The sequence below is a fragment of the Amblyomma mixtum genome, chromosome 2 (genome assembly GCF_055824585.1).
Source record: "Amblyomma mixtum isolate Tamu chromosome 2, ASM5582458v1, whole genome shotgun sequence".
NCBI lineage: Eukaryota > Metazoa > Arthropoda > Arachnida > Ixodida > Ixodidae > Amblyomma > Amblyomma mixtum.
In genome coordinates, this window is record NC_143013.1 from 314583478 (window position 1) to 314610180 (window position 26703).

Below are 26703 nucleotides of genomic sequence, written 5' to 3' on the forward strand. Positions count from 1 at the left end.
CTCCACAACGGGGGCGGCCGCCTCGTCCACCCGGTCGGCCAGCCATCGGTGAGTCTACAGCTTGTCTGACATTCGGAGGTCGTGGGTTCGGATCCCACCGGCGGCAGGTGGTTGTTTTTTCTTCTGCTTTTCTAATCAGTTATCTTTAAAAAAACGATAACATATTCAGTAATATTCTAAATTGATCAACACCACAAAATAAATAACTTAAAAAAAAAATCCCCTGTGCCCCTTGGTTTCTGTGGCTGTTGGCTTCTGTCATATTTATAACGAGCCCCTCATCCCCTTCCCTTGTTTGCTTAATTGCGTAGCGAGGGCCTCGATTCTGGCAGCCTTGACGCCTTAGGAAGCATAAGAGGGTTCTCACGCAGCTTCCACCCTCTCCGTTCGATGACGTTCTACGTCACACCTGCGGTAACTCAGGACGTTCTACGTCCGCCGCTTGTGAACGTGGGTGGCGCTGATGAACACTCTCAAGGTTAGGTTACTTGTAAACATAAATGCCCCCGAAAGCAGAAGAATTGACAGCCGTCGCCGTAGCTCAGAGGTAGAGCACCGGACGCGTAATTCGGAGGTCGTGGGTTCGGATCCCACCGGCGGCAGGTGGTTGTTTTTTCTTCTGCTTTTCTAATCAGTAATCTTTAAAAAAACGATAACATATTCAGTAATATTCTAAATTGATCAACACCACAAAATAAATAACTTAAAAAAAAATCCCCTGTGCCCCTTGGTTTCTGTGGCTGTTGGCTTCTGTCATTCTCCCAAAAGGTGTGACTGAAACGGGAGGGGAGGCCTGCCACGGACATGTACACACGGACGGACGCCGACTCGTTCAAAAGCTCGCCTTCGCACTTCCATAACCTCTCACACGCCCTCGAATGCAACATGCGCAATATCGAACGCAAACAACCGCTGTACGAAGCTTCAAGCACGTATATGTCAGGGGGAACCCCCATCCGTAATGCTCCATCACTCTAGGGGTGAATGAGAAATGTGTCGCCTAAAGCAAAGAGCTAGCACGAACTTCAGCACCACTCAAGAGAATGGGGCCAAAAGAAAGGAACAAACGGAAGTCCGCACTGCACCTTCCTGCTACAAAAACAGCTTATCACTATTGACACGAAGTATGTTCTTCCAGTAACTCGGCCATTCCTCGTGTTTACAAAAGTTGGTCGCCATAGCAACACCGTTCTCGGTGATAAATTCTCCGCGAACGCACATATTCACATGAAGGCCTTCTTTGCTCAAGGCAGCGCGCGAGAATGCATAACGAAAGGCTAGCGCTCTTGGTTATGGTATGTTGCGCGTTAATGACGCTTGTCCGGAGTTCTTGGAAACAAAATGTAGTGGACAACTTAAGTGGCGTGGTCAGAAAGGATTATCAGGTCAACGTCATACACAACTGCCAACATTCCCCGCACGAAGTAATCAGGCAGATTCCTGTTCCTTTCGCGATATGGAATTCATCCGGAATGCAGCGGCTCCTACGCAACGTTAACACTTTACAAGGCCATAAGGTAGACTTTCTCGTCGCGTGTTGGGAACCATCCTTCGGACACCTGCTGGCCTTAGTCCACAGCTACGAGATGCCTTTTCTACATGTGCGCTGGATATTCCTGGCGAGAGATGTCCCGACGGAGTCATACATGTCGAAGACCCTTCAAAGCGTCGGCTGCTATGGTGTTTTTGTGGCAGCCTCTTCATCTTACGTCGCATTAGACACCTACTCCAATTGTTCCCACGGAGTACGTCGTTTCTCTGGTCCCGGGGACAAGGCCTTCGAGGAAAGGTCCCTCGTGAACCTTACCAGTCTCAGAATCGTCAACGAGAACAGCGTGGAAACCGTCAAAGACTTCAGGAATACAAGGCTAGAACCGCAAACGACCATCGCAGAGAGTATCACTCGAAAGAGCTACGCTACTGTATCTACAACAGGTCATTTCAAGTTCGGGCGCATGAACGAAAACTACCTTTTCTCTGGCGCTGTTGGAGCAGTTCAAAAGAAACAGAAGGATTTGGGGATCTTCGAAATATACCTGACTGAAAAGATCTGGTACGGCCTCGGTATCGCCGGAGTCGCCCGCTACGACTCCTTGACATTCCTCTCTCCGCTGCCACCGGCGATCACCGACTTGACCATCATTGGTAGGCCGTTCAGCCGAGCCCTGTGGTCAGCCGTATGGGCCTCTCTAGGTGTATATCTCCTCCTCCTCGTGACGATTATGACCATGCACTCGGCTACAGCGGTCGACAAGGCTCGTGACATTTTGGAGGAATCCATAGACTTGTTCTTCTACTTGTCCTCTGCTCTCGTCAACCACGCTCCGGACGTGCGACTCTCGAGGCACAACAGCGCGAGGATTCTCGTGGCGTTCTGGTTCATGTTCGCTGTCATCATCTCGGCAGGATTCATCGGTGTACTCACGTCATACACGAACTTCCCGCCCAAAGCTCGTCCGATCACGGCGTTGAAGCAGCTGTCTCACGCTCTTGAACGAAACAGCATCAAGCTGTGCATCAAGAACAACCGCTATTTCCGCGATATCTTGTCCGCCCACCTGCTGAAATGCTCCCGCGTGCTCAAAGAGCACTTTGAAGAGAACCTGCGCGAGAGCAGTTGCCAGACGACCACATGCTGCCTCAAAAAGGTCGCCCAAGGCACGCACGTCTTCGTCACGAACAGGCAAGAAGCCCGTTTCCATGCGGGCAAGAAGTTCAAGGGTGCCATAAGAGCCGAAGAGAACTTCTTCTTAGTCCACGTCGTCCTGATAGCACCCAAAGCGTCGCCCTACATGACAGCCTTCGCCCAGTTGTCTCGAAGGCTCATAGAAACCGGAGTGTCGCCGCTAGCCTTGAAGCTAACGCGGAAGAAGAACTCGATTAGAACGAAGTCCCAGAAGAAAAGGTCTCACCGGCGCCACCACGGCTGCAACCCTGCTCTTCAGCTCAAGGACTTGTACGGACTTCTTGTGGTGTGGGCATTCGGTCTTACGTTCGGGCTCTTGACATTGTTCTGTGAGCTTGGGTGGAAGGCATTCTGCGGGACAACGCGAAGAAATAAAAACAAGACAAGTACCAAAAAACGCCCGCGCGTAAAGAAAAAACGACATTCGCTTTGCGAAGTGGTCGGCCCACACGTGCGCACTGTTTCCCAAATGTTTGGGTTTCCTAACCCAGTTTTCCCACAGCAGATCATCGTGCGCAAACAACGACGTGTGTTTGTGTCGCTTGGAAAGCCGCCTCTTTAAGGCTTGACCCCCAAAAAGTGCGATCTCACTAAATTTCACTATAGTGCCTGTTTTTCACAGTGTACGCTAGCAAGCGACTGCAACGAAGGGCTGCATCCACAGCAAGCTTTACACACGTGCTCCCGCTTGTTGTAAACACGTGCTCTGTTCAATGGTTATCATTCGTCGGGCCCCTGCAATAGTGACCGTGCAAATAAGACATTGCGACACCAGTATTATCACACGATATGTAGTAGTATAATAAACGATATCAGGAGATTAAGCAAGGTTTCTACGCCATAGTTCCGCTTGCTCCTTGAAGGGCAAACAGAACCCGCGTTCGGCCTTTTTTAGAACTTTGTTTTGACGCTGACCTTCGAATGCATGTATCTCGCCCTGACCTCTGCGCCATTCTCGCATCATGAGTGCTTTTCACTCCATACAGTCAGCTAGAAGACACTGGCGCAGTCCTCGAATTATATTTCAGATTTTAGTTCAGTCGATCTTCCGGGAAAAGTACGCAAGTACCGAGGCTCACCAACAAGCATTCTTCGCCGCCTACTGAGCCCACGGCCGCGAGATCGAATCCAGGCCGCGACGGCCGCATTTTTGGATAGGGGCGAAGCGAAAAAACCACCCGTGTCAATGCACGCTAAAGAACTTTGGCGGCGAATGACTGATCAGCATCCCGCCATTAGGCACTTCTTATTCTCAACGTATGTGCAGTTTAAATTTTTACAACGAAATACAGACGAAAAATTAGGGGGCAGTTAAGCTCCGCATTAAGTGTGTAACGCGACAGCGGCTATTTGCTGCTTTCTTTCCTAATTCGTGTGTTTCTAACTGAGCACAGTCATTAGCACACATCAGTAGGTATACGCGACTACGTGACACATAAGGTGTCCCTTTAACCAAATAAAAACGAACGTTCTTCAGTGGCCTAGAGGCAGCGTGTCTGACCCATAACCGGTTACCCCAATTTTCTTTTCAGCGTATATGATTTGATTTAATTCTTTATATGTCATAATGAGATTTCAGACAAGCTACGACCGCATTATCGCAATTTAATTTCATTTCACTTCATTTCATTTATTTCACGTACTGAAAGGACATGAGGGGGCGAGAGAAAAAAGCTGCCTTACGGGCAGCTTGACAAGCTCGCACCCCCTGTTACATATATGGACAAGGGCAGACACAGTACATGCGCGAAACATTAGGAAATTACATATTTTGTAAAGCCATTAGAGTAATTAGATAACAATTATTATCAAAACACATGACAATCTATAAATACTGTAATAACATGCAAATTTGACAAACCAGAGAGTGGCAATTTTCCATTGCCATGTAAAAAAATGTCGACATAATACACACCATTTTCACACACACATATACACATCAACTGCATTCATCAGAATTCATATACCATAAATAAAATCAACTCTACAAGACGTCAAGGTTTCTAATATGTTCATGCATTGTATGGCCTTTATTAAGATTATTTAACAGTCTTGGAATTACATTACACAACATTTGCATTCCATAGTTCGTTCGTGATAAGGAAACTTCCCAGAGTTCTGTGTGTCGTGTGTGATATGGGTGAATGTTGTGACCTATGTTTGCTAACTGCAAGAGGAAGTTACTTTGTTTTTTATCTTTCACTAGGTCCTTGCATAAACAGAAATCATAATAGTGTTCCATGTTTACTAAGTTAAGTTCTTTAAGAAGTGCAATAGATGAACATATTGGAGGTGAGTTTGTAATAATTCTTACAATTTTCTTTTGAACGCGACCAAGTTTAGCAATATTTTTACATGTACTATTTCCCCACACGAGAAAAGAGTAACGTACAGTGGACATGAAAAGTGTGTGGTATAGCAAAAGTCTGACGTTAAATGGAGGTACGTCGCGATGGCGATAAAGCAAACCTGTGGTGCGAGCTAGTTTAGTTGTTATGAAGTCGAATTGCAAGTCCCACAGCATGTGCTCGGAAAATATAATTCGTAGAGTTTTGAAGTTACTCACTATATCTATGGGTTTTCCATTTAAGGAGAGATAACGGCCTTGTTCCAGTTTCTTACCTTTTGATCTGAAAACTACAGCTTTTGTTTTCTTAATATTAATTCATGTCTTAATCACTTACATTCCACAACTTAACGTGTGACGCCACGACCATTTCGACCAATCGGTATTTTCTCGACACGCCAACAACTACGGTGGTTTATCCACTGAACGGGAGAAATTTCTGAATGCGCAGGCGAAGCACACACGCAAGGGTGAAAATAGTGCGGTTCTGCGCTCGCCGACCTTTCCTGGGTTTCGTGAAAAGCCCCAATGGGCGCAGGTGGCTGCAGTGCGCTGCCGTCGGCCGGGCTTGCATCGCGTCGACTTCCTCATCGCGTCGACTTTACAAGCCCTGACTGTCGGGCGTGGCTTAAGTGCATAGAGCTGTTTCTTTCTCTCTCTCTCTCTCTCTCTCTCTCTCTCTCTCTCTCTCTCGTTTACGGCAAGACGCGAGTCTTGACACAGTTGCGCGCGCTTAACGAAAAAGATTCTCCTGACAGTTTCGTGCGCTATAGAAGAAAGAATCTCTCATATAGAGCACAATGCAGCGAACCGCCGCGGCGTATAACGCAAAAGTGCGAACTCCGATTCTGAAGTTTTGTGTTTGCAGAACTCTGCGTCAAATGCACGACGTGCAGAATGTGCCACGTATCGAGCCACTATGGGCGTCAGCGATACGCTGCAATATGGTGGTCGGATGTGTTTGCATCGCGATCGTAAATTGCGCTTTTCATTAGAGCATGCGGAGCCAAAGATAAAAAATTATGTGACAGGTAGAGAGAGAGACAAAAACAAGTAATCAACGGGATCCTTGCAGCGGCGTATGCGTTACCATTAGAGTCCACGGGTCGTTTGAATCTCCAATACTCGGCTTCAGCTGCCAGACGACGCTGCCTGTCGATCGTCTTCACTCTCCGCTTGCCATTTCTGACGCTTTTGCCACCGCAGTGACGTCCCTGCTGAGTTGACTGGCGGGATCCGCAGCAAGCCACAGCCGCTCCCTTCTAAAGCCCGCTTCGCATCCGGTGATTTTAGTCCGCCAACGCTGTGACTTCCGTCGGTCTGCGACAGTATGTATAAGGCGTCGGTGTGCCCGCTCTGTGGTTGAGCATGGGAGCGCTGTGTCGTGCGACGTGAGGTCACATAAAAGGATTTGCCGCGATGGAAGCAAAACTGTTCATTTAATCGCAGCATACGAAATATTGCCTTGCATTTAAAAGCACGCATTATAACATCAACCCATTCTGTGTCACGTCACTCGCGTTTAATCATGCGTTGCCTATACAAACATCAAGCAACTCTGCGTGTTGCTCGGACCGCATTCTCTGGGTACGCGTTGCATGTGAAAGCACTGTCCGAAAATCGCACTGTGTCATCAAAGACTGCGCCGACTATTTTGGTTCTAGTCGCAGCATGTGAAACGGGCCTAAACTGCTGAAGCTGAACTCGTCCTGCTCGGCGGGCTTCTGCATCAACGTCCGAAGGAGCAGAATCCATCACTAGTCCCCTCCCTGTCGGTGCCAGTTTAAATTGGCATCGTCCATTGACACAAGACAACGGCCTCGGAGACGAAGGGAGGTTATTGTAGGCCTGACCGGTTCAAAGAGTGAAGCAGAACTGAAAGATCAGGCACCCACCCCAGATGTGTTACAGAGCGTGTGTGTCCTCCCACCCTCTCCACGTCTGAGACTGGCCACCGCGGCTCCTTCTCTCCACGTGGTAACTAGCGACAATTCTGAACGACCGCACTGTGCTCTCTTCTACTCTCCTCTATACACTATACACCGCAGCCTCAAACTGACACTACCGGACAGATACTGCGAACATGACAGTAGTAATGACAACGCATTAAAAAGCTCTTTTGCATTCTAGGTCCGCATCGATGGTTCAAGAGCATACTTTGAGGCTGCAGATCGGCGAAGCGGTGGTGTGGTCACCCAACGTGTGCGTGATTTTGGCCACCAAACTCAGCCACAGTCTTAGTCACCGTACGCCAAGAGGGACTAGAAAAAACCCGAAACAAGACAGCAAGGAAGAAACAGGCAAAACAGTAACATTCCAAACAAAGAAATTGGTCGTGTTTATCAACACGTAAAAGGCTGTTCGGAAAAAGCTATAGAGACGGCGGAACTCGAAGAAGCAATCATGTGACCCAGAAAGGAACGACGCCTTGGGAGCTAGGTGAAGAGTTGCAGGAATCGGTGGGAGGACACGACGCGGGAATTTTCTTGGCCTTCGACAAGCAGGTGCAGCGTGGTTAGCGCCCCGGCGAACACCACCATGGCCGCGGCGAGGATCTGCGCCGAGTCCAGCAGGTCCGGGTCCACGAAGGCGCTCTCCAGCACCATGGCGCACACGATATTGGCCACGATGCGCACCAGGAGGATCACCCACGTGTGCTCGCGACGAACCTGCGCCGCCCGACGGCCGTTGTCCCGTTATCTCAAAATAAAGATAAGCTACCCGGGTGGAGCCCTTAGTCAGGGTCCCTTTGGCGGCGGCCGCCCTGTCTGTCCGGTCGGCCGGCCAGTGAAAGTCTATGGGGTGACACATGAGCTAAGCCACTATCCCCCAAGAATAATGAGTGGGACTGGCCTGGCATTGCCAGACCACGTGAACGAGGCAGGAAAAGGATAAGCAGAGGGTCAACAAACGGGTAAATGTAGCAGCAGAGTAGCAGTGTATCTAGGGGCTGCGCAACTGCATTGAAGACCTCTCTAACCTGGTCATCTCTTGAATAAATAAGCCAGTCAAAGCACGAAGGACAGAGAAGAGACGACGCACGTCCAGCGACTGGAACTAACAACTGCGCTTTATTCAAACAATCCGTCTCCCTGGAAATCCAGCCGAGCATGCGCAGCATAATCACCGAAGGCATCATAAACAACGATTGTTGGGAACACAAAGCGCCAGGGCCGGTGCGAAAGGAAACTTAGTTTCTTCTGCATCAAGGAGATAGACATCATGCTGATGCAGTTATCCCGTTGCATGCTGATGTGATAGCTTCGAGAATTTCTCGCTCTACCTTGCCCTTGCCTTGAACAAGAAGACTGACATTGGAAAACAGCGAGTAACAGCCGCATTCTCGGCAATGGTAAGGCAGGTTTGCACCCTCAGTAGGGTTCAAGGAGTTGTGGTGCTCTCTTTGAACCCCACTGACGGAGCAAACCTGCCTCGTCAATGCCGGGAATATGGACTGCTACCACTCTTTTCCAAAGTTAGTCTTCTTGGCAGAGGCAGGGGCAAGGTGTAGCGCGAAATTCTCGAAGCTTATCACATCAGCATGCAAAGGGATAACTGCATCAGCACGACGTCTATCTCTCTGATGCAGAAGGAATTAAGTTTCTTTTCGCACTGGCGCTAGCGCCTTGGTTATCTCCCAACCATCGTTGTTTATGTTGTCGTGGTTGTTGTGCAACGCATTCTCGGCTGGATTTCCTGGGAGACGGATTTGTTTCAGTAAAGCACTATTGTTAGTTTCAGTCGCTGTGTGTGCCTCGTCTCTTCTCTGTCCTTCGTGTTCTGACTGGTTTATTTATTCAAAACTATGTACCAACTGACCCAGATTGCAACTCTCCTCAATGCACTCCTCCACGGTGCTCTTCTGTGATCTCCTCATTGCTCGCTGGACGACTTCGCTGCCAGGAGGTCCTTGGGCGCTGCATTCTAGCTCACTGGAAGCTGTACCGCCAGGTGTACACAGCAGACAATCGAACAATATGACAGCGCCCATGTTGGAAACGTCTATAAAGATAATTGTTTGCCGAAGAGTTCAGATCGGGTGTGAAGAAGCGTCACGTGGAATCTACCTTGGACCATTCTGGCTACACTGCGGAGACAGGAAATAAGGCTCATGTGGACATGGCAGAAATGCAAGCGACGTTCCAGTTCCGCCGTGTAGTTTCGAATAAAGGCTCCTCGAGTTAATACTGAATTATTCTGCTTTCTGTTTACGTTTATGCGTGTGTGCAAGTGGTAGGTTCTTTCAGAGTTTTTAGCTTTTTGATTACTCACTTTATCCCATCACACGCATTACTTGAGAATAGCTTCGGTTCCATGCCCTCAATGCAGTGGAGATACATAGAGAAAATGTGAAGGCCCTCGACGTAGAAAAGCCCATAGTTCTGAGAATCACTATTATAGTAACCCCAAGAGCGTAAATCTTTTCACGTTGTTCTTTCTTCCTATCTGACGAAGATGTAAACAAAACGCTGTCGCCGCAGGTTACATTAAAGGTAACATTTTGTCATCAGCAAGACCCAATGTTACAATTGAACAAAAGTTCTTAAAGGATTAAGACCACTTGTCTTGCAAGACCACAAAGCTTGAGCCAGTAAAAAAGCTGGCGCCAAACAGACAAATGCCGTTATTCACCAGATATTTGGAAACATTTGACGAAGCCCTCCAGAACGCGTACTCTTCACTTTTTTTAACACGACGTGTCTTTACTACCATTCTGAAGTAGACAGTAGGTAATCGCGGTGGGGATTGCCTCCACTATTTAGAACAGGCATAAGCCCACGATCGGCCGGCACAAAAGAAGGCGTGCCTCACTGAGAAGGCCGCCGTAATCAAAGCGGGGGCCCCACAACTACGAGGTCGGCGCCTTACCATTTCCGCTGTGACTGCGACAAGCTGGTAGAGTGAAAAACATTGAATTGGTACAACATCGTACGGGCTGCGAAATTTGTTTATGGGGCCAAACTACCACCGAACAGCTTTGATTATTTGTTAAATTAAAAAAATATTTAATTTGCATGCATCATTTTAGAGCGCGTGCGACTGTTTCATCCCGAACGCTTACTATAGCGGTGAAAGGGTAGCGATCTAGCTGCATCGTGTGTCCCAGAAAGCTACGTTAGAGCGGTTCATCGTAGCAGCTCCCTCGTTGACAATGCGCATCTGTTATTTAGGACGTTTGACTTTTGATTATATTTCTCACCCAGACAAAAAGACTAGCCAGCGGCTAAGGTGTCCAAGAGTACTCTGCTTATGTCCTGTATCACATGATGCAAATTAATACCATCCATTCTTTAAAAAAAAAATGCGACCACAGCATAACGCCGCCGCGTTAAGCGCTTCCCAACGGCAGCAAAGTTTAATTGAAAGTTACAGCGTCAATTACGCCTTTGTACACATCCAATTTCTTCTGCTTCCGAATGATCCCCAAATCAGTCGCTGTTTCATGCTATACACACATTATGTTAGTGCCAGGGCTATACCGTGCGAAATAGATTTTAGCCTCATTTCTTATTAATCGTCCCAGACCACTACACTGCTCTATACCACGCATTTCGTAGCGCTATACGGCCACTTCCAACATATTCAAGACGACAAATGGCCATGGTGTCATGTCGCACTTGTCAGAAAGCCAGTGGTGCCGCTCAAACACCCACCGACAAACCCAACGAGGTATTTTTCATGCGTATCTGCTGCGCAAAGCAGGTTATTAAGAGGAAAGAACACGTAGTACACTCGGACGGACGGCCGACAGGCAGCTAGACACTGCAGCGGAGCAGCATTCGTCCTTGTGTGCGCATGATTTGTTGTAAACGTCGTTTCTTCGCGGTGCTGTTATAATTCGAAAAAACCTCGTGCAAAAAGTTCCTCTTAAAATACAGCAGTAACCCGCCATTCGCACAAGGCTAAGGCATGCGTATCGAACGCAAACAGCCTCGCGTACTAAGCTTCAAGCATCGACATTACAAGCACCGCCCATCCGTCATGATTCATCACTGCAGGCCTGAGCGAGACATTTGTCGCCTATCAAAAATCTAGCACGCACTTCAGCAGCACTCAAAAGAACGCGGGAATAATGGCGCCAAAAGAAAGGGGGCAAGACGGAAGCCCGTAATGCACCTTCCTGCTACAACAATGGCCGACCACACAGAGCCCGTTCTGCCCGGGCCTCAGTTTTCCTCGTGTTTACATAAGTCTTCATCGCCATAGCAACGGCGCTTGTGTTGAAAGTTTTCTTCCGGGAACGCGTATAAACGATGGCAGACCACCTCAGCACAAGGCAGCGCGCGAGGATGCATACTAGAAGCCTTCCGCTCTTGGTGATGATATTTTGCGCCTTGATGACGCTTGTCTGCAGCTCTTGGAAATACAGGGTTTTGGAAGATTTAAGCGGAGTGATTGAGAAGGATCATAGAGTCAACGTCATTCACAACTGTCAGCATTCCCCGCACGAGGTAATCAGGCAGATTCCTGTCCCATTTTCGATCTGGAATTCATCCGGAATACAGCGGCTCCTACAAAACGTTAACACCTTACAAGGCCATAAGGTAGACTTTCTCGTCGCGTGTTGGGAACCGTCCTTCGGACACCTGCTGGCCTTAGTCCACAGCTACGAGATGCCTTTTCTACATGTGCGCTGGATATTCCTGGCGAGAGAAGTCCCGACGGAGTCATACATGACGAAGACCCTTCAAAGCGTCGGCTGCTATGGTGTTTTTGTGGCAGCCTCTTCATCTTACGTCGCATTAGACACCTACTCCAATTGTTCCCACGGAGTACGTCGTTTCTCTGGTCCCGGGGACAAGGCTTTCGAGCAAAGGTCCCTCGTGAACCTAACCATTCTTAGAATCGTCAACGAGAACAGCGTGGAAACCGTCAAAGACTTCAGGAATACACGCCTAGAACCGCAAACGACCATCGCAGAGAGCATTATTCGCATGAGCAGTGCTACAGTATCTACAACAGGCCACTTCAGAAAGTTCGGACGCATCAACGAAAACTTCCTTTTCACTGGCGCTGTCGGCGCAGTTCAAAAGAAGCAGAAGGATTTGGGGACCTTCGAAATATACCTGACAGAAGCAATCTGGTACGGCCTCGGTATCGCCGGAGCCGCCCGCTACGACTCCTTGACATTCCTCTCTCCGCTGCCGATGGCGATCACCGACTTGACCATCATTGGTAGGCCGTTCAGCCGAGCTCTGTGGGCAGCCGTATGGGCCTCTCTAGGTGTATATCTCCTCCTCCTCGTGACGATAATGACCACGCACTCGGCTACAGCGGTCGACAAGGCTCGTGACATTTCGGAGGAATCCATTGACTTGTTCTTCTACTTGTCCTCTGCGCTCGTCAACCACGCTCCGAACGTACGACTGTCGAGGCACAGCAGCGCGAGGATTCTCGTCGCGTTCTGGTTCATATTCGCTGTCATCATCTCGGCGGGATTCATCGGTGTACTCACGTCATACACGAACTTCCCGCCAAAAGCTCGCCCGATCACGACGTTGGAGCAGCTGTCTCACGCTCTTGAGCGAAACAGCGTCAAGCTGTGCATCAGGAACAACCGCTATTTCCGCGATATCTTGTCCGCCCACCTGCTGAAACACTCCCGCGTGCTCATAGAGCACTTTGAAGAGAACCTGCGTGAGAGCAGTTGCCAGACTACCACGTGCTGTCTCAAAAAAGTTAACAAAGGCACGCACGTCTTCGTTACAAACCGGGAAGAAGCTCGCTTTCACGCAGGCAATGCATTCAAGGGTGTAGTAAGGGCCGAAGAGGACTTCTTCTTAGTTCATGTAGTCCTGATTGCTCCCAAGGCGTCGCCCTACATGGGAGCCTTCGCCCAGTTGTCCCGAAGGCTCACAGAAACCGGAGTGTCGACGCTAGCCTTGAAGCTAACGCGGGTACAGAACGCCATTAGAACAAAGTTCCAGGAGGGAGCTACTTGCCGCCGTCACCACGGCTGCTACCATGCTCTTCAGCTCAAGGACCTGTACGGACTTCTTGTGGTGTGGACATTTGGACTTATGCTCGGGCTCTTCACACTGTTCTGCGAGTTTGGGTGGAAGGCATCCCGCGGGACAAGGCTTCACAAGAAAAGCAAGAAAGCAACCATGAAACGCCGCTGCGGACAGAAGAAAACAGATCCGCTCTGCGGAATGGTCCACCCACACAAGTACACTGCTGTCGCAATGTTTGGCTTTCCTAACCCAAGTTGTTCGGAGGGGGTTATCGAACGCAGGCAACGTCGGGTTTTTGTGTCTATTCTAAAGACGCGTCCTTAAGTCGTCACATCAGGAAAGGCGCACTAATTTGCCACCATGATTGCACTAATTTGCCTATAGTAGGATACAATCTAAAAAAAACAGCACTTCGTACAACTGGGCCACGGTCCGCAGCGTCCTGTATTTCTTCTCTGGCCAGTCAGAACAGTGAACAAAATCAGTTTTTAATGTTTGACTGTATTAAATAGGCCAGGTATCAATATTCCTAGAGCAAAATTTTTTTTCTTGCCACTGCCTTCTTGTCTAGGTAAAAAGAAAAGTTTTAGCAACCGACTACTTTTTTGTAGTAGAATTCTGTGCGGTGGTATTGAATGTTGTCAGAGCTTCACCGCATGCTACAGTTGCATCCGACTTCTTTTAACTGTGTATCTTAAGGAGCGCAGATATAGTTGGTCAGAAAAATTTTTCAAGACTTATAAGAAGAGTTAAATTGTCAGGAAATTAAACTTGCCGTCTTTTAGCGTCCAGTTGAAGGCAATTCTTCTAAGAAGTTCGAAGAAGTTCTTCTACATTAGTTTAAAGCAAGTGTCCTTGACATTTGCAGAGTCATTGTCAGGTGTCGGTTAATATACGCTTTGTCGCCTGTGATGTATGTCCTCGAAAGGCAAGAATTAAATCTCAACCTACTGCCCCTCTCGGGCAGAAGTTTATCGGAGAAAATTCAGTGATTGGCGTTCGGGGTCTCTCTGGCCATCGGCAACCAGACGCCAGGAACCGGTTGCCGTCGGCGCAGAATCTGCGCTGGGCGCCTCACCTGTCTGGCGAGTGAGATGTGGGACACGTAGGACAGATAGACGACGAACAGCAGTTCGGAGACCTCCGGGCCGCTGCGGACGATGTTGAAGGTGCCCGCCAGTGATCCAGCCACAAAGGAGACCACCATCATCACGCAGGACAAATGGAACAGCACCACGACACGCGTCACGCCAGGCATGTTCACCTGGCCACGGTAACGCCACAGTAAGTGTCTGGTGACAAAACCGCCGCGCTAAAGTAGATGCCACTTCCAAGTCATTGCCCTCATACCGCGAATGTTTATCCAGTCGTTCATTACCAAAAAAGGACAGCGTCCATTGATCAGCATCGAGAAGCAGACATGCAAGAATGATCGAACGGAAACAAATATGTACTCGATTTTTTGTTGTTTGCCTATATCCATAAGCATTGCGAATGCTGTCGTTAATCGGCTGTTGAAGTTGAGGTCGAGGGATCGAATCCCGGTCATAGCGGCCGCTTATCGATCGGGGCGATGTGCAAAAACCGCCCGTGTCAGTGCACGCTGAATAACTTTAGTGTCTCGGAGTCAACGTACAGTCTTGGTCAAAAGCCTTCGCTCCTCATGGTATGCTTCTAAAACGCGTGGGATAGCATTCAAGGCACTCTTAAAGACTGAAGGGCCTGAAGTTTAGTTTTACGGGTGCCCTGAATATTCCCCTACACGGCTCAAAACCTAGCCCTTGTGCGTGAAGACTTTTGACGGGGTGAGTACGTGCAGCTTAACCCGCACCGCCCATGTCATACCTACAAATAAAAAAAGGTTCATATCAGAGTAGCCGATTCACTGTAGACAAAAGCACAGGGCGCACCCATTTAGGACACTTACCGAATCACAATATTCACCATCAACGCAGGGCTTGAGACGCGCGTATGACTTTCATTCAGCGGCACTGTATCTGAATCACATAAGCTCGCCGCAGTTTGTGTGCTTAGTTTCAGCTTTTGTGAAGCACAAAAAGCGCGTTTTTCGCAGCAACAAATTCTCGCGTGTATAGGCTCACCTTGAAGGCGTTCTCGACGCCTACGAGTAGCGTGGACACGACGCCGCACGAACCGCCGATGATCATTTCGCGGTGAAGCGTGTTCTGAAAGGAGTCGAGGTGGAAACCAATGAATAATGGTCCAGCGAGGCAAGACAACGCAAAAACTTCAAATCAAATCAAATCAAATTTATTTTCCAACAAGTGGATGGTCACCTGGGCTAAAAGCTGTACAAACAGCTTGACAAACGCCCAGGAAACCAGTACACAACATAGCAGGAGCGAACAGAAAATTCCAGAAGTTCATTAAAAAGTGTTATACAATGCATACGTCACTGTAGCACAAGATGAAAACAAAACAAAAATTGATCAATAATAAAATCAATGGAAAAAGCTCAGCAAGGCAGAAAGTTTGTAAATGTGAGTATAATATTTAAAGTAAGAACACGTGTATGAATAGATTATATTTGCACGAAGTGGGTTCTCAATTGCTTAGGACTAAAACCAACAGTGTCTTTATATTTGTTGAGAAAAACGGGAAGATTATGAGTCAAGGATTGTAATTTGTAGTCTGTTCTAAAATGTGGTAGGGACCATGTGTCAGTGCATCTAGTGTTTACTATTGCAGTGCGGTGTTTAAGAGTTTTACCAAGAAATTATCCATACCTGCCGAACCGAAATAAGTTAATTGTACCAAGCAATGTTCATAAATATTATCCACACGGATCACATTAAGTGATGTTATTATGGGTTGAATATTTGACGTTGGTTCTAAGTTTACGATGAGACGAATAATTTTTCTTTGCAAGACAAGAAGCTATTCCTGCCCTTGAGCCAGCGTCGGTAGAATGCATTTCATCACGCCTGGATACCTATAAGCAAGGTCAACGAAACACTGCGGAACAAATTTCTTCAAAATTTCATTTCTTCTTCCAACTATCAGGGTATGGAACTGACTACATGGTGCTATTGCTACTGTCATATCGGGCCATTCATTTGTGCATATGTTGAATTGATTGACCTTGGCGTATTCAGATTGTTCGGTCAACCACCTGCATCTATACTATGCCTTGTACAATCTCCCCCTCTCCACCCCTCATGGTAATGCCGTACTGCCCTGTGGTACACTTTATTATAAATGAATAAATACACTGGGTTAATATGCAGATATTTCCAGATTTCGGGGCAACAACAAAGGAAAAATTGAGTACGAAATACTAACTAACAAAAAAAGTGTTCTAAGCGATGAAACAGAAAGAATAATCTCTACTAGTCCGACGACAACGCTTTCTATGCATACAACGGGCTACACGAAGGTGAGGATGGTGACCGCCCGCTTCGTGCAAAAGAGTACCAACGAATATTGATTGACTGGAGGCCGCTATGGATATAGGTGAGAGGAACTACCACCTCGGAAACGCTGCTTTCTCAAACACAAGGAATCATGAAACTTAACACAACCACACTCGCTAAACGAACGGGTCGGTGTGGATCGAAGCAGTTCATTACAGCATGGATTTAGCGATTCATGGAAAATACCCATTATTCGAATTCCAAGACGGATGCGCTCACCAAGAGAGGGAAAACTGGCATTGTTTATGTGGAGCCGAAGAGCAAACGCACTTTACTCGGTCGCGCCGCCCTTATAAAAATGGTCTATAGACAGTCTATAGACTTCTTATTGACTCTATTGACTTCCTATAGATATTGCTTTTTGTCTATTCATAGTCTATACACAGTCTAGACAGTCTATAGACAAAAGTCTACTAAAAGTATATGGCCATAAATCTATAGATGGTCTATAGATTGTCTATGGCATTTGCCTATAGACCGTGTGTAGACTTTATAGACAGAAGTCTATAGACGCTCTATAGACTGTCTAAAACTTTTTTTGTAAGGACGGAGACCGTGGAATGACGTCATTTCAGCTGGTGTTACTCTGAGAGTAATCCTTTACGCTGGAGCATGTCTTACAAGTAGCGCGCAAACGCGATTGTGTGAACGTGAAATATTCCTAGCTTTGATTCATACGGGGTGTTAAAAATTGGGCTGTTAGGATTTTTTAAAGCAAACAATGATCAGTAAACGAAAGCTGCGACGCAAGCAGGTTGTGTAACCAGGCGGACACAAAGCGAAATGAAAATCGTCGTCAACCTCATAATTGACTAAAATCAAATAATAAGCTTTTTATCCACTGCAGCTGTGAGCATGGTTATACTGCCAACTCAGAGGCGGCCGCATCCCTAGATAACCCGCCGCGGTGGCTCAGTGGTTATGGCGCTCGACTGCTGGCCCGAAACACGCGCGTTTGATACCGGCCGCGGCGGCGGAATTTCGATGGAGGCGAAATTCTAGAGGCCCGTGTAATGTGTGATGTCAGTGCATGTTAAAGAACCCCAGGTGGTCGAAATTTCCGGAGCCCTCCACTACGGCGTCCCTCATAGCCTGAGTCGCTTTGGGACGTTAAACCCCAATAAACCAAACCAAGCATCCCTAGATAACTCCATTTGGTAGAATACTCGCAATGCACGTGTTCGTAGATAATCGCTTCTAAAGTTTATACTCAGTCGTTGTAATTGCACATGCAAGGCAGTATCGATCGGTGCTAAACTACTCCAGGCACGACGCACCTGTTTGTATGGCGTTTCTTGTGCTAACGGTGTAGAGCGATCGGAGAAGCTGTTAGCTGTTTTTCTCTTTCGCTTGCGGCTATCAAAATGAAAGAAACGCCTCACGCAACAGCAACATCACTCCAGGGAAGGGCTGCGTGCAAAAACAGCTTTCTTGTATACTCCAATCATTTCTTTCTTTTTTCTTTAACCAGGAAAGTCTCATTTTAAACACCCAGCGCTTTGATTGTGTGCCCTCTCCTTTCTTGTCTGTCGTCGATTCGCGCTGTTCCGTAGCAATGTACGCGGTATAAGTATAAATGATTGGCGTCACGTGCCAATCGTGATAGTATGTTTCTGTGCTTCACAGTATAGATTCATTACGCGCTGTTACATCCTCCGACCAGATCTTAGATATCAATGGATTGAAATCTGAACCATAAATCTAAGCGCAGAATGTTTTCATGTGTTAAAGCTAGCCTGTTTGGATCAGTTGAGTGTCGTGAATAAATTACGAACTCCGTCTTTTATGTTAAACTTTCGGTCCTCCGCTCCAAACCGCGCTGGCCGCTTGCACTGCCCCCGCGGGCCATTTTCCTTATGTATTTTCTTAATTTAGTCTGTGTCGAAAGGTGTCTTCGCGCGCGTAAAAGGAGGCCAGCCTTTACATTTCAAGCTGCCAAAATTTCACGGAATCAGTCCCAGCTGAACGATCGGCTTTTCTTCGGGCGCGTGTTAGTGATACGATCAATATGAGTTTAACTGTAGGGCACGTATACTTTCAATCGAATGTCAAGTTGAAATAACCCGCGTCACTTCCCCAAGCGTCAAACAGCAGCGCCAACAACTCATCAACGTAGTACATCGTATTAAATGCGTACGCACGTTGGCACCGGCTACGACTATCGTCTCGACATAGCACTAGCGTTGAACGTCTGCCGCTATCAGTACACAGAAATGCGCAGCCAGAAAATTCGTAAATACTTAGATTCAAATTGGATCTTGTGTATAGTGCTGCACCGTGTGTCTTGATCTCGCTGTTTGAAGCTTCACAGCGCAAAAGAAATCCTATGGCGGACTAGTAACGCCAGTTGTAGCTGTGCGTTACCCGTCATCTGCATTTCTTTGAGGTGTGACCGTTGTAACGCTATCCTACTTCGTCTGTTGTTGTTTTTTTCTTGTTGTTGAATTAGTGGGCTTACACGCACACATGGAAGCTCTACACAATCTCAACGCCAAGCGGCCTGAAACCTAGAGCATTCTCCATGAACCTCCACGCCTCCTTGAGTTTTACATCTCCAGCACATAGCTAATACCACTGCGTGTTTACTCAGTCAATGAAGTGAATACCCGAGTGTGCTTGTAATACGTGCTATTACACGCTAGCCATAGACAAGATAAGTGCTGAACAAAAGAGACGTTTATTTTTCGGCCGTTGAATACATAGCGGCTACAAATGTTGTTGCTTGTTAGAGTGCTGTGCATTCGTTGCTTCGGTGACGCGTTTAACGACGTTCTATCTTCGCACAGTACACACCTCGTACTTTTGTTTATTGCAATACGTGTTCAACGGTACCAAGCCACAGGGCTAAATATCTATTCCCTTCTCCTCCACCGTATAATAAGCGCCGACTGACCAGTCAGTCGACCGGCTGCGCTAGTTGGTTCCCACCTGGAAGCCGAGCGCCGGCGGCTTGACCACCAGCACGATGGCCATCACGCACGAGGCGAGCACGGGCACCAGGACCCAGTGGCAGGGCCGGCGGCGCACGGCCACCATCGTGAACCAGGTGGTCATGGGTGTGATGGCAGCCACCACGGTGGCCTCGACCACAGACATGAACTGCACGGCCATGTAGCCGAGGATGTAAGCGAGCGTGGTGAGCACCGCGCTGACACCGAGTCGCTTCTGGGCCGAGGCCGGCCCGAACGGCTGCAGCGTGTCCGAGAGGGTGGGCATCACGCTCACCAGGATGCCCGTGCCCACGAAGAAGACGCACTCGGCCGAGCTGATGTTGTCGTGCCGCTTGATGGTGATCTTGATGAGCGCCAGCGCGATGCTCGAGATGCACGCGATGATGAGCGCCACCGAAAGGGACGACGCGCGGCCCTGCACGAAGCGCCGACGAGCGAGACGCTGTATAGAGCTCGCCAGCCTCTCTTCACACTGCCCCCCCCCCCCCCCCCCCTCCCCTCAGTCTTGTGCGCGAAGCCACCCTGTTACGCCTTATTAGCGGGTTAGGTAAGAAACGACAGTTGAGTACATTTCAGCTGAAATCGAAAAAAAATATTCATGGGCAGAGCATTTAATGCAAAGGGAATATAACCGATGGTCCGTTAGGGTAAAGAAATGAATTCCCAGAGACGGCAAGCCTACTGGGGGGCGGCAGAAAGTCGGGCGGGCGGATGAGATTGCGGGGATGGGGTGGTCGCAGCTGGCACAGGAAAGAGTTAATTGTTAGGATATGGAAGGGGCCTTTGTTCTGCAGTAGACGCACTAAACATGACGACCGCGATGATGACACGTCGTATAGATCAACCAGAAAAAAAATTGGGGGACCTTAAATTACATTAAGTATTCAGAATGCGATAGCATTAAAGTCTGAAACCCGCTTGGCCTGCTTCTCCACCTTCGTCACTGCTGCTCGCCGCTCGAGGAGATTTCCCACTACGATAGAGACACCCGGTGTTGATTCTGATCTCATTTATTTATTTTATTTTTATTTATTATTAGTACCTCAAATGCCCCTTGGTGTGGGGTATTACATGAGGGATGGGCATAATGTTCAAGTGAAGAGTGGTTCGATGGCAGTCTTGAAGGAATGTGGGTCGGAGTGGTGCACAGCGTCGACAGGCAGTTTGTTCCAGTCCCGAGCGGTCTGAACAAAAAACGAACGAAGATGGGCTGTGGTCCGTGCTGGGGGCGGATAGACGGCTTTAGGATGGCTGGTGCGGCTTGACTGTCGATGAAGTGGTAAGATTGCTGAAACATTGAGTGGCGTATTATAGAACTTGTGAAAAAGGCACAAGTTCCAACCTGATGCGCGGAGCTGTCTAGGCATGTCTGCACACAACCAAGCGCACCTGCCAAGTGACGCCAAACCCGCCACCATGCTCGGCCATGGAACATGACCAGACCAGCTGCAAATTCTGTCACGTCATGTGGCCTCGTGGCGTCACACACTCCGTCGTCCAGCGAATTTTATGACAGACGCTGCCCGACGTCGGTGCCATTATCTTTCAGACGATGGTCACGGATTCCTTTTCGGTCTTGACGCCACGAGTTTGAATCGAGTGGCAGAAAAAAATGGTTTTCCGGTGAGATAAACTTCAACATAACCGGAAAGAGCCGTAAAATCGATTTTAGCTAAGAACAAAAATTAGATACAGTTGCCTTCAGTTCCCTGTAAGTCGGCTTTTACAAAATTTCCCTTGAAAACTACATCTGTGCACCTGCACCTTCCGTCTAGGGGAGCAATGCGTGTATGTACAATTTAAAATAAGGTGTTCGTGGCATTATGACAAGTATGTAGACAACGAGCGCATACAGTACGGATACACTAATGTATGCAAGAACCATTAAAACAATATTATTTTCCGATACTCTGAACGGCGCAGTTTCGGCTACTTTTTTGTTATGCAGTGCTCTAGATGGCAACGGGACGTTTGCGGCATCGCCATCTCAGGTCGTGGTTTGAACGTCGTAATGCTTTCTTGGTTGCGCATTTCATCCTCTCACCGAATAGCCAGTCCGGTGTTGCACGTGAAACCCATACAGCAACACTTGACGTACTCAGCCGTACGTACTTTTAATCGCAGGGTTTAGCACAGTAAACACAGTAAACACCGTAAACAGAGCATTAAAAAATCCTCCGCTCTTACTGGCACCCAAGTGCGCCCTGACGTCATATCTTGAAACAAGGATCAGTGCGTGTAATGCGTGCATGAACACCATGCACGCTTGCACGCGTACCTGTACTGCGTGCGCGTGCAGCATGCGCAGGTGCTGCACGTCGCCGAAGCTCAGGTGGGCCGGGTCCGAGGTCGGGATAGCAAACATGGGCGCCGTGGTCACCACCTCTTGCGTGGCATCCGGCGTCATCGTCTCTGCGTGCAAGTTCGCGCGCGAGTTCACGCACGTGTGTGTTCAAAGTGCTGTTTGAGACGCCCTGGTAGCCTTTGCGTGCAGCCGAAGTAGTGACCGAGACGTGCTGCATGGAAGATTTTCATCTCGCATGTAGTGTGCCTTCGTTGTCGCGAAATCTGAAAGCGTCTGCGAAACAGTCATTCTCAAAGCAAGGGGTATTTGCCAGTGATCCAAGGGGTATTTGCCAGTATTTATAGTGATCTTTGCGCGGATTAACTGTGAAATTCACTGGCTAAGGTTTAATCCAAAGGCCAGTAGGGTTAGTCTTGAGTCTGAATTACGCTCTTCTGCAAAAGCTATTCTGTTTAGTCGAAAAGCTGAGAAAAACGTGCACAACAAAGCACGAAAGGAAACATGTGGACTGTGCAGAAGGGGTCGTGTATTCCCTGCCTCTGTCATGCGGTAAATGCTGTGTAGGCCAGACCGGCCAGTGTGTAAATGAGAGACTCAGGGAACATAACAAAAATCTGGAGAACCGTAAAGGAAACCTTGCCGAACTCTGTTTGCAGTGCGGGCCGGTGTCATCCCGTGTTTAAAGAATGCAAGGTCATAAGCCGGAACAAAGAGCAACTTATAAGCGAGATTGATGAAGCCAGAAACATAAGAAAATTGAAAGAAAGTTGTGTTAGCGTTTCTTTTATATCGCTCCCAGAGAAAGAGCTCGCTTTTCTTGAAGTCGATAAACAACGTTAAGCAGGTTGTTTTGCTTCTGACTTGCGGAGCGATAACCGGTCTGGTATTTCTGCTTTTTCTAGCACCCACCGTGTATAAAAGGCGGTGCACGCAATGAATAAAGACTAGTTGAAACTTAGCGCAAGTGTTGTCTTCTTCATGTTCGTCCTCGTTTGCAAATGCTAAAAGTTTTGTCATGATATACCAACTCGCCCAAACAGCCACTCTATTTAAATAAACTACGTTTGTATGAAAAAATAGCGTAGAGTTACAGTATCCGCTTTTTCGTCGAGAAAGTAAAAAAAGCAAATCGTGTGGGAGGTGAAAAAAACAAGGACCCGAAGCTTCTTTCGTTCATCTAAAACATGAAGATTAGAATTAAGGAGCTTACCTTGTGGGGCTCTACGGCACCTTTTTAGCTATTTAAACTGCATGCGCTCTTCCTGTCAGCTAGGTGCGTGAAAATACAGCGCAACTGCGCATGAGCGAACTGCTGCTTGCGAGATGTGGCATGTGATCGCTACCAACGTTACTAGATTGGTCGCTACGGCGATGACTTGATAAGGGCGGCGGGTCAGGAGCGCTGCTGGGTGCGGTCCCGCTATCAGCGGACAGCACGAGCTGTCGGCATGTGTACAGGCGTACGTAATATTAAAGGGAACACGGGAGCGCGTGGCCTCCGCGCTTCGCGAAGCGCTGCCGCCGGGAGCCGATGAAAATGGGTGGCACCAAGCGCATGCGCACAAAGAGCAACCGGCCATACTTACTGGGCACACGTCTTTGCCGCCGATTCTCGCAGCGCTTCGCGAAGGCGGCCACATGCTCCTGTGTTGCTTCTACCTGTACACGGACAATGGTGCGGCACCTTACCAGGATGAAGACAGAACATGAAAGCTGCATCCCTGAATATGGTTGGTTTATTGGTTTATTGGGGTTTAACGTCCCCAGGCGACTCAGGCTATGAGAGAAGCCGTAGTGGAGGGCTCCGGAAATTTGGCGTGAGTGGCTGCTACGCGTACAACCTGGTTTCTTGCACCGCTCCTAGCTCTATATGTGCCGCTTCGTCCCATTCGCGTGTCAGTGTGTTCTGCCGCGCACAGGTGTTAGCACCCATTCGGTTGTAGCCATAGCACTGCGCTCTCGAGAGCCTTGACCGCATGCTCAGCTCCGTCGCTACGTTCCATGTTGTGCCCCATTGAAAGCGTTTGGTTTCGTTCGGAATGAACCGGCGTTTTTTATGCTGACTGCGGAAGCGTCACTCGTTGGGCGAGACCATGGTTCGCGGATCCCGCTCCCCGTAATGCCTGAATCTTTGCAGAACTGCTATCCTGTGATATTAAATTTCAAAAGTAGTTTACTACGCTCGCTCTACTATAGGCTAAAGCAATATTTTCTGCTATTTGCTACATGTAGCTGCCACCTTAAGAGTGCGGCAATGCCAATGGCCAAATAACGCCCGAGAACTAAATGCTACCGTGTTATTTAAAGGTTGCTCACTAATGAAAATGATGCAGTACAATAATAAACAGGGAAGAAAATAGTTATATTCCGGCCCTTGAGTGTTCACTCAACAAGGGGGCGAATCAGTAAAGATTCTTCTTCCTGTTAGGTCTTTTGCACATTTGCCGTTGGTAGCTACCAGCTGCGACGTCAGGCCTGACAGCTACCAGCTAGGTGGAAGGAAAGAAACAACGCCATTCGCCGGCTTTTCTATCCACAGCAGGACCAACTAGTGCCAAAGTGCCGAAAGAATGACTGAGGAGAAGAATACGGCCTCTATTCGTGTACTTACTCTCAATATCTTGGCCAGAAAACGACACCACGCGGTGCGGTGGCTTTCGGGCGCTGCCTTCGGGAACTGCAACGAGAAACATTAGATTTAGTGCGGCGCATGATTTTACATTAATTACATGAGAAAGCACGACAATGGAAAAGTCAAGATTATTCGCGCAAGAAAGGCGCCTTTGAAATAGTGCTAAATGAGCTCCGCCCGAAGCCTGCTCCTTCTCATCGCCAAAGCGATAGAGTCGAGTGAATTTTTGTTTTTCAAATGCCGCAGCTTAGCGCCGATTCAAGCCGCAGGGCGATGAAGCAAGTCATGACCGATATAGCTCAGGTCCGCCTAAATCCACTCTGTTTTCCACCTGTGTCAATGACCACCGTAACGTTAACGCGCAGCTATTCCTCATTTCGCTTAGCAAAACATTTTAGCTTATCGTTGTCACGCTGTAGCGCTTGACCCTCATGTTTTGCAGAAAGCTAGGAATACGCGAGTATTCTGCATGTGCTGTCGATTATCGACGCTATAGAGCTCATGGCCGCGGTATCAGCATGCGAAGACAAACGAAGCTTGCCGAATCTCATTCTCGACACGCCTAACTCACCGAGTCACCAAAATTCTGAATTTGCAAGATGACAAGACATGCACAACATTGGCCCTAAGCTTCTCTATCAAGGGCACTATCTGTATTCCCGGACAGACCGCGACAACTTGTACCCGTTTCGCAATCAATGGACAAAAGAAAGTAACCAGTAATACGTCAGCCGGAAAGGACATGGAACGAGGTAACCAACGTTCTCTAAAAGATCAGGAGAGTGAGTCAGTAGCTTATTTCTGTGAGCAAAAAGTTCAGTAGACGCTAAAGGTCCGCCTTGTGCAGTGGCGCCGAAAGCTACGTAGCGTCGTCAGGATCCTCACTAACAGGTTCGCAAGGCACTCCATTAGCCGCAAAACAAACAAACAGTAAACTGCACGAACGTGCAAGACAAGGATGTATACTCCATTTCAGTAGTTCCTTGCAGCGTTGCCGAATATATACGAAGCACGCAGAGGCGAAGTTTTTGTGACGCGGAATGTAGCACCAGTACAAACGTTTCCCTCTTCGATTGCAGAATCATGGTAGGTACAAGTGGCATTTGGCGTTGGTAGGCTTCTATGTGCGCAAACAAAACAAAATTTTATGCGATTTAGCATTAACGTTTCAAGATAAATTTTCGCTGAATAGCACTAAAATAGAACACTAGTTTCCTAGTCTCTTGCGTGTATTCCATTAACAGTGATATAAAAATGCATCGTTCAATGCATATTACAGCTCAGAGTTTGGCCATCATTCGAATACATCTGTCGCAAGTGGCAATTAAAATGATCATTAGATACCCGCAGCACAGTGGACGACTGTGGGAGGTTTTCGCAAAAAATGTCGTCTGCTGTTGCTTTCATGTAGAATATCACGGGACTCGTCTCGTACGGTAGCTTTGACAAGTTCCGGCTTTCACACCTATCGTATCGACACGGACGTTTTCATCTCAGCTACATTGTTATTTAGCGTTGGTAGAAGCACTCGGTAGAAAACGCCAGTATTACGCGGGTGTTGTAGACGCAGTTGCTTTATGTATTTGTCCAATAGCGTCATTTCTGCAGACTCCGCGTCGGTTACAGTCTTCGTCGTCAGCTCGCGGTGTTTGAGCAAATAGCGAGGCGCTGAGGAACATTTTTATGGTCAATGCGCTCTCCTAATTGGTCCAGGAGTTCGGAAGCTACCACGGTGCTGCAATTAAGTGTCGCGGTGGATTACAGCGCGACCGCGAAACTGCAACGCGCTTCGCTGCCTGCACTGTTTGCAACTCGTACTGCACGATTGTATGCGCATACAATAAACAAGTGAATAAATCTGACATCCCTCGAAACGCAGCGACTCTACCTGGGGACTGACCTTAATCTTTGATTCCATGCAGCTTTTAAGTTTTGTCCTTGATCAAGCAGAAAAATGCTGAACACTAAACTGAAGCGGTTTGAGCTTATGCGAAGACTTTCAAGAGGTCGTACCAAATGCCGGAATGCTGTCCATCGTTGGAAGGGGGAAACAAGTTGACGTCCGAAACGACAATCGCCAGCCGGAGGGCGTCCGCTTCTTCCTCTTCTTTCGTTGCCTCTGGATGGCAAAGCACCCAGCCCGAGAGGGCCGTAAGCCGAGAGATTTTTTTTTATTGTTCCTTCCCTTTTTCTTGTTTAGAAAAAAGCTACGGCACCTGTAAGAACTTATGCACCTTCGTGAATGTTTTTTATGACCAAGCGGACGGAAACTGTGCGCGAAATTATATCTGTCATTCAACAACCAACTGCAGCTCGTGGTGCAGTTACTGACATCCCGAGCTTAATTAAAGGGATTAATCACTCATTAGCATCAACCTGAGCGCAGCCGGACC

General features: G+C 48.1%; 1 protein-coding gene across 1 annotated transcript; it reads right to left on the bottom strand.

Annotated features, from left to right (window-relative positions):
- Positions 1–7212: 7212 nt before the first annotated feature.
- Positions 7213–26345, bottom strand: LOC149365036 (uncharacterized). The gene is made up of 7 exons (XM_089570237.1): positions 26324–26345; positions 24290–24355; positions 21652–21785; positions 19351–19788; positions 15091–15174; positions 14067–14252; positions 7213–7702 (listed from the first exon to the last, which is right to left on the bottom strand). The coding sequence occupies exons 1-7, from the start codon at positions 26343–26345 to the stop codon at positions 7469–7471; spliced, it is 1164 nt and encodes a 387-aa protein (XP_089426363.1). The 3' UTR covers positions 7213–7468.
- Positions 26346–26703: the final 358 nt, after the last annotated feature.